Here is an 8,510-nt window from a genome sequence, read left to right as displayed (position 1 = left end):
TGTGTATTTCACTGTACATAAATTATATTTCAATAAAATGCATTTTAAAAAAATTAGTTTATTTTCCTACAAAGTATACATATGTTTCTAAAAATTTGGAAAGAGTAAAAAACTATAAAGAAAAAAAGTCATAATCCTAGTACTTAAAAGCATCCAGTGTCGTCAGTGTTGTATGTTTTTTCTCTTAAATGTCCTCATGTTGAAATCATAAAATTTAAATTTTGTTATGAATGTATTTGCCTACATAATACCTAAATTCCTCAAATAGTTTCATATAGTTCTGTATGTCCCATCACCTACTTCTCCCTCTATACTCATTGGTCACTCTCTGCCTCACACCGTCCTTAGTGAGCTTCTTTCACTTGATTTAATGCAGAGCTTTTCAACCTTATTGAGGTGACTGGCTTAGGTGCATCCCACAGTACTGATGCTCTGAGTCCTTGGAACAGCGGGTCAGGGTAGTCTTGTCACTTGGCCCCCATGAGCCATAGCTAGTCGAGTGTACAAACTATGACCAAGTAAGTATCTGTTATTTAGTTGGCTAAAATTATAAGGAAAAAGTTAAGTCTACAAGGCCCACTATGCCAGGAAACAGAGGGCCACAGGGAGCTAGTCTATTTCCCTTGTTCCAGAAGTGGTCTGATCTTCTTTTCAAAAACCATGAATTGGGCATTTGTTAAGTTTGACTTAGCAAGAGATACAAGAGCAAGAGTCATGTCTACTTGTCTGTCTCAGCAAGAGCCAGAGGCGTGTGAAGGAATTAAGACCCACCAAGCAGGAAGCAAAGCAGCAGCACTGTCCCTGGGCCAGCCACGCCCCACTAATGAGGGCCAGGGCTTTCATGAGTCCAGCTCTTTGAAGCCACACCATGAAGCTCTTACGCAGAGCCTAGCACAGGAGTCCTGACTTAGCGAGAAGCTCAAGTAAAGTCTTTTATGAGGCAAGGGACTCTTCTGAGGAAACACATAACAAACCCAGGGTAAGGGCTTCTGACAATTACCAAATGAGTAAAAAGGTTGAAAAAAAGCCACCTTCCATGTCCACACCCTCTGTGGAGGGGGTATAAAGGATTCACAGAGGGAGGAGACCCACATACTCCGAGGACCTGAACTCTGCTTCAGTCGAGTACTTTGCTCCATCCCAGCACCATGTCGTACACCTGCTGCCTGCCCAACCTGAGCTGCCGCACCAGCTGCTCCTCCCGGCCCTGCGTGCCCCCCAGCTGCCATAGCTGCACCCTGCCTGGGGCCTGCAACATCCCCGCCAATGTGGGCAACTGCAACTGGTTCTGTGAGGGCTCCTTCAATGGCAATGAGAAGGAGACAATGCAGTTCCTGAATGACCGCCTGGCCAGCTACCTGGAGAAGGTGCGCCAGCTGGAGCGGGAGAACGCAGAGCTGGAGGGCCGCATCCGTGAATGGAACCAGCAGCAAGTGCCCTATGCGTGCCCGGACTACCAGTCCTACTTCCGTACCATTGAGGAGCTCCAGCAGAAGGTGAGGGCATGGGTACCACACTGTCTCGTTGGCAGGAAGTTGTAGGGAAATCATCTGAGATACAATGAAGATGTAACATTAGCTTTCCATGTGGTTAAAATCCAAGGGTTTTTTTGTTTCTTGACAGGCCATCCCATTTTAGGCCCAAGTCTGTTAGGTCTGAATATTTGCATAGTGTTAGTCTACTATGGTGGTAACAGCACTTTGCATAAATAAGCTGTAATTAAAAGCTGCCTCTGAATACTTCCATGCATTTGTCAAGCTCCCCAGTTATTGCCCTGAGGTAAGAGAAAAGGACCTGGCCCAAGAAAAAGATGAGGACATGGAAAGAACCTTTTGTAAGGATTAGACCAATTTCTCTCTCCCTCATCTGGGCTTTTTGACTGCTTTTGACTGCTGGGTGGCTTCCTCTTCTAGGTATTGAATTAACATGGCTTTACTGTTTATGTCTTAGATGCCTCTGGGGTTCTCCCAGTGCAGAGTACTCTGTGAGGGCATAAAATGGATGGCTAAAACCAGAGAGTGGCAACTACCCAGGAGGATGTAGTACCAAGCCACCCAGAACAGCTGGAAGAGTTGGCTGTTTCTAGCCCCTTCCAATCTCTAGTTTACAGCTCCATCATCCCCACTTGATTGGACATTTCTGGAGGACATAACCCAGTTTTAACTCATTTTTGTATCCTCAGCTCCTAGCCTGGCACATAATGGGTGTTTTTAATAAATGTTAACCCCTAAAACCTACTGCCATTAAGTTGATTCTGACTCATGGACAGAGTAGAACTGCCCCAGAGGGTTTCCAAGGCTGTAAATCTTTACAGAAGCAGACTGCCTCATCTTTCTCCCATGGAATGGCTGGTGGGTTCAAACTGCCAACCTTTTGGTTAGCAACTAAATGTTTTAACCACTGTGGCACCAGAGCTCCTTTAATAAATACTAGTTATTATTATTATCAACTGCTCGGTTTTGCTTATTAGGAAAGAAGTAGTTAGGTTATTTATCTCCTGATATTTTTCTAACCTATTTCCATGTTCTTGTTTTTTCTATTGTACCTGAACAACATTGAGGCACTTTGCATAAGATGTACTGTGATTTCTTGGCAAGCTCCTTTCCTATAAGCAGATGAGTAAGGATTGCGGTTGATTAAACACGACAAAGCCCTGGCTCATTCTAGAATGTTTTGGGTCTTCCAGATCCTGTGCAGCAAGGCCGAGAATGCCAGACTGGTGGTGCAGATCGACAATGCCAAGCTGGCCACAGACGACTTTAGGACCAAGTGAGTGGGCCTGCAGGGAGCTTGCTGCTTGTTTATTTATTCTTTCTTCCATCTCCCTCCCTTTAGCCTGTTATCAATACTGGCAAATGGAGAAAATCTTTCTCAGATGTTTTCCTGAGCCACAGAGTAATTGCACACCTGTGCTCAGACAGCCCCTTCTCCAGGTCCCTCCTGCTTCTCCTTGGTAAAGCCATGTCCCTCCACTCACACTGGGAATGAGAGTAGATGTCATGGTTCCCTGATGCTCTGTTATGCACGGGATTCAATCATGACAATGTTGGAAGCATATTAATTTTAAAAACCTCACAATTTAGGAGCTTTCCTCCCCTTTAATCACTGGCTTTTTCTTTATTTCAAAAAAATCACCAGTGTGTTTTCATCCAGGAGCTACTGATTGGTGTTCAAAATCTAAACAAATGAGATGGTTCTAAGAACCCACAAGTCCTAACTCCCTGTTGTCTGACAAATAAAACCAAGCTGGCATCAAGGTGAGGTCTGTACCTGCCCAGCCTGCCCCTGATTCTCCTGTGATCACAGGTATGAGACGGAGCTGTCCCTGCGGCAGCTGGTGGAGGCCGACATCAACGGCCTGCGCAGGATCCTGGACGAGCTGACCCTGTGCAAGTCTGACCTGGAGGCCCAGGTGGAGTCCCTGAAGGAGGAGCTGCTGTGTCTCAAGCAGAACCATGAGCAGGTGAAGTTCCCCAAAGAGCCACAGGATCAAGCATGTCAGGGCCTGTTTCTCAGCCACCACAGGGTACAGGAGAGGCTCTTGGTTAAGGCTCAGTTAACCAAGGAAGTTCTTCTTGAAATAAAAAGGGATTTGTGGAGAATGAGTAATCAAAATCCCTGGTATGGGATTGGAATTTTCTGCTAGAGGCAGAAAGCAAGTGAAGGAAGTTGGCAAGCCTGAGCACTAAGGCAGCCAGCCCAAAGCTGATGGGCCAACGGGATCTTCCAGTCCAAGTCTCCATTTGTAACTGGAAAGGGAGGATGGTCCCGGGTCAGCCAGCAGACAGGGTTGAACTGGAAACAAAATGTAACGCTCCTCATTCTAGGCCAGAGCTCTTTGTACCACTCATTGTTCTCACTGAGAAGATGCTTACCATCATTGTCTGGTCAGTTGCACTCTAAAGACATATTTTGTGCAAACAATAACTCTCATAAATATGTAAATGGTAATAGTTAATATTAAAACCAGTAGCCATTGAGTTGACTCTGACTTTAACTCATAGTGGTAGGTCTCATGTATGTCAGAGTAGAACTGTGCTGCATAGGGTTTTCAATGGCTGATTTTTCAGAAAGAGATCACCAGTCCTTTCTTCTGACGTACTTCTGGCTGGACTGGAGCCTCCAATCTTTGGTTAGCTGCCAAGCATGTTAATCATTTGCACTACCGAGGAACTCAGTACTTAAGATTAATCAAGCGCTCATTATGTGCCCAACATTAAGCTAAGTGTTTTAGAACCCTAGAGGTAACTACTAGTCCAGTTCTTACTTTAAAGATGAAGATTGAGGCATCCAGCAGCTATTTAGTAAGTAGTAGCAGTGAGATCAAATTCAAATCTTTCTTAAAACCACCTAAACTCAATTACCAAGCTATGCTGGCTTCCTAAAAATGATGAGCAGCACATGAACAGATACTTATCTCCTTCATGAAATCTACACTGGAGGAATCAACAAATCACTAACTCAGTCTAGTCTATCCCAGTCTAGCAGAGTTTGAAGGAAGCATTTGTTCTTTTCTCTTTAGCCAGAATCTATACTTTTTCTTACCCATGGTTAAGAACCAAACATAAGAGGCTATGTTCATCCTAGCAAAATCATTAAACTGGGCATTTGGTGACCAAGGTTTAAACCTGGTCTACTATGTCTCAGGTCTAAGGCCAAATCACTGTACCTTTCTAAGTCTCCATTAATGCTCTTCCAAATGTGGAGTGATACACTGAATACAAAAGATGGAAAGAGGTCATGGATTAGAAAGAAGAATGCACAAATTAGTCATTGAATACAATAGCAATGAATGAGAGGATCGAAGGGAACAAGGCTTAAGAATGATCAGAAGTTGAATTGCATTCTTAGAGGAGGACATCAGGATTCCTTGTGATATTTTATATTTTGCCCTTGCTCCATCAGGAAGTCAACACCCTGCGTTGCCAGATTGGGGAGCGGCTCAATGTGGAGGTGGATGCTGCCCCCACTGTGGACCTGAACCGTGTACTGAACGAGACCAGGTGTCAGTACGAGGCCTTGGTGGAGACCAACCGCAGGGATGTGGAGGAATGGTTCAAAACACAGGTGGGCATCTAAGCACCTGGCCACTCAAGACCTGAGACCCCCAAGGCCTATAAATTCCGAGCCCTGTTTTCTTTCCTTTGGATATTTCAGACCGAGGAGTTGAACCAGCAGGTGGTGTCCAGCTCAGAGCAGGTGCAGTCCTTCCAGGCAGAGATCATCGAACTGAGACGTACAGTCAATGCCCTGGAGATCGAACTGCAGGCCCAGCACAACCTGGTGGGTATAGTTTAGATGTCCTCCTGTGAAATGTGACATCAGGGAATCAAGTCACTGGGGTCCCCTTCAGACCATACACTCTCCCTAACTGTGGGAGCCTATGGGTTCTTTATAACCTTATAGGGAACCTTTGCATGTTTCTGATTTTTTATTTTTTTTTCCTTCCTCACCTCAGAGAGACTCTCTGGAAAACACGTTGACAGAGACCGAGGCCCGCTACAGCTCCCAGCTGTCCCAGGTGCAGTACATGATCACCAACGTGGAGTCCCAGCTGGCTGAAATTCGCTGTGACCTGGAGCGTCAGAACCAAGAGTACCAGGTGCTGCTGGATGTCAGGGCCCGGTTAGAGTGTGAGATCAACACGTACCGGGGACTGCTGGAGAGCGAGGACTGCAAGTGAGTATGAAGGCAGTGATTTCTTCCTTTCAATACATGAGGGTGCTGTGGGGATGAGTAATCTTGATGGAAACACATTTATAATTTTGAGCTTTTGGTCTGAGTCATTTCAAGGAAGAGCATTATCCTTATACAAAGTATTTTTAGTATTTTCTGTCACTTCAGCTTATTTTACTCTAACTTGCCACAATGATTTTCTGTCTCTAGGCTTCCCTGCAATCCCTGTGCCACTACCAATGCTTGTGAAAAGACCACTGGACCCTGTGTCTCCAATCCCTGTGCCCCTTGTGGTCCACGAGTCCGATGTGGACCTTGCAATACCTTTGTGCGCTAGAGGCCCCATTGCCAGCAGGAGGAGAAGGGCTTCAGAGATACATCTCAACTCTGCTTCGTCCAAACATCTCCAACAGCACCCACACTGTAGATCAAGTCAGAAACCTACTCTACCAGTGCAAGCATCCTGGAGTGGCTTCTAGCCTTTCACTGAATTCCCTGGCTGGATCCTTTCTTACAAGAGCCTGCAAGATCTACCTACTGGTTCAATCAGTCTTTTGAGCCACATAGAGAAACCTATGACACGATCAAATGATCTCTATTACCATAAAGATACATGTTATGCTTTAGCAAATATTTGTCTAAACGTGATTTTAAAATAATTACATCCAATGTGATAGAGTTGATAGGCACACTACAAATTGAAACTTAATTAGAATAAATCTTCCTTGTCACTCTTTTGGTCTTTGGAGATGCAATGAAGACCCCTTGTTAACCTCCTAATAAACTCTTATTCTGGCATAAAAAGTAATAATGGTGGTTTTCATTCATTAATTCCAAAATTGGTTGTCTTGAATAAATGAAAATGAAAAGTGTTCTTCCACTAGATGAAAAGGTCATGCACCCCAACCTATAGTCTGTGATTCCCTTCAAAGGAAAAGATTCCACTGAGCATCACCTATTGATCTGGATTTTGTGTTTGGGAGAAAGGTGGTAGGGAAGGGAATGGCAAATCCACTGGAGAGTGTCTTTAGAGATACAGGAATTATTCATCTTGAAATGTGAAGTGCCAACTAATGGCCACTTTTGTTTAGTGCAGCGATCTGCAAATATTTTCTGTAAAGCTTGTCAGAGGGAATATGTGGGAGAATCACAGAAACAGGGCATCATCAAAAGAAAGTGAATCTTGAGAGAAATACTCTGCATCTTGGCAACAAGAGAAGATTGCATCCTGAAAAGCACTGGGAAAAATACAGTCAGTCAACAATCATCTTCTTCCATTTTGATCTATATGTATTTGAGAGATCAAGATCAAGTAATGGTTATTTTTATGCTTAAAAGTTTCATAAAAATTATTAAAGTTTGTTATAAAACACTGCTGAAAGAGATTAAAGAAGGCCTAAATAAATAGAAAGACATTCTGTGTTCATGGATTGGAAGACTTTAAATTCAGTGCAATCCTGATCAAAATTCCAACAGCCTTCTTTGCAGAAATGGAAAAAGCAGTCTTATGTGGAATGGCAAGGGGACCCAAATAGCCAAAACAATTTTGAGGAAGATGAACAAAGGACTCACATTTCCTGATTTCAAAATACATTATATAGTTACAGTAATCAGAACCGTCTGGTACTGGTATAATAATAGACACATAGACCAAATGAGAGTCCAGAAATAATCCTACACATCTACGGTCAACTGATTTTTGACAAGGATGTGAAATCTATGCAATGGTGAGAGAAGAGTCTAATAAATGGTGCTGGGACAACTGGATATCCACATGCAAAAGAATGAAGCTGGACTCATACCTCACACCATAAGTGAAAATTAACTTGAAATGGATCAAGGACCCAAATGTACAGACTAAAACCATAAAACTCCTAGAAGAAAACATAGTGAGATGGCTTTGGGGCCTAATGTTTAACAGTAAATTAGATTCAATACCCAAAGCACTAGTAATAGAAGACAAAATAGATATATTTGACTTCATCAAAATTAAAAAATTTTGTTCAAAAGAAGATTTTAACAAATGAAGAGACAATCTGCAAACTGGGAGAAAATTTTGGGGAATCATATAAAAGATAAGGGTTTAACACCCAGAATATATAAAGAATTCCTACAACTTAACAACAAAAAGACAACCAATCCAATCAAAAAACAGGCAAAGGACTTGAATAGACATCTCACCAAAGAAGATATACAAATGGCCAATAAGCACATGAAAAGATGCTCAATGCCATCAGCCATTAGGGTGATGCAAATCTAAACCACAATGAGGTACTACTTCACTCCAACTAGTATGGCCAAGATCAAAGGAACAGAAAACAACAAATGTTGGCAAAGATTTGGAGAAACTGAAATCCTTACTCTTTGCTGATGGGAATGTAAGATGGTATAGCTGCTGTGTAAAACAGTTTTGTGGTTCCTCAAAAAGTTAAACATAGAACTACCATGTGACCCAGAAATTCCATTTCTAGGTATATACTCAAGAGACTTGAAAGTAGTGAAAAAACCAAACATACATACATCAATTTCATTGCAACACTATCCACAATGGCCAAAAATTAGAAACAACCTACATGCCCCTTAGCAGATGAATGGATAAACATAATATGGTATATACATATATATATTTAGTATGTACTCAACCATGAAGAAAAATGGAGTCCCGATACATGCTACAACATGGATGAGCCTTGAGAACATTATGTTAATGAACTAAGTCAATCATAAAAGGACATATATTGTATGATCTCACTCATGTAAAATATAAAATATGCACAATAAGAGCCCAAAATTTTATTAGTGGCTACCAGGGGGAGGAGAGAGGGGGAACAAGG

At 42.6% G+C, this 8,510-nt stretch overlaps 1 protein-coding gene across 1 annotated transcript; it reads left to right on the top strand.

Moving 5' to 3' along the window:
* Positions 1-1,145: 1,145 nt before the first annotated feature.
* Positions 1,146-6,013, top strand: LOC103198019 (keratin, type I cuticular Ha3-I). The gene is made up of 7 exons (XM_007942110.1): positions 1,146-1,496; positions 2,687-2,769; positions 3,307-3,463; positions 4,906-5,067; positions 5,158-5,283; positions 5,459-5,679; positions 5,887-6,013. The coding sequence occupies exons 1-7, from the start codon at positions 1,149-1,151 to the stop codon at positions 6,011-6,013; spliced, it is 1,224 nt and encodes a 407-aa protein (XP_007940301.1). The 5' UTR covers positions 1,146-1,148.
* Positions 6,014-8,510: the final 2,497 nt, after the last annotated feature.

This window comes from Orycteropus afer, unplaced genomic scaffold, assembly GCF_000298275.1.
Source record: "Orycteropus afer afer isolate SDZICR_OR568_19922 unplaced genomic scaffold, OryAfe1.0 scaffold00085, whole genome shotgun sequence".
Lineage (NCBI taxonomy): Eukaryota > Metazoa > Chordata > Mammalia > Tubulidentata > Orycteropodidae > Orycteropus > Orycteropus afer.
This window is presented reverse-complemented; position numbering and strand designations above follow the sequence as displayed.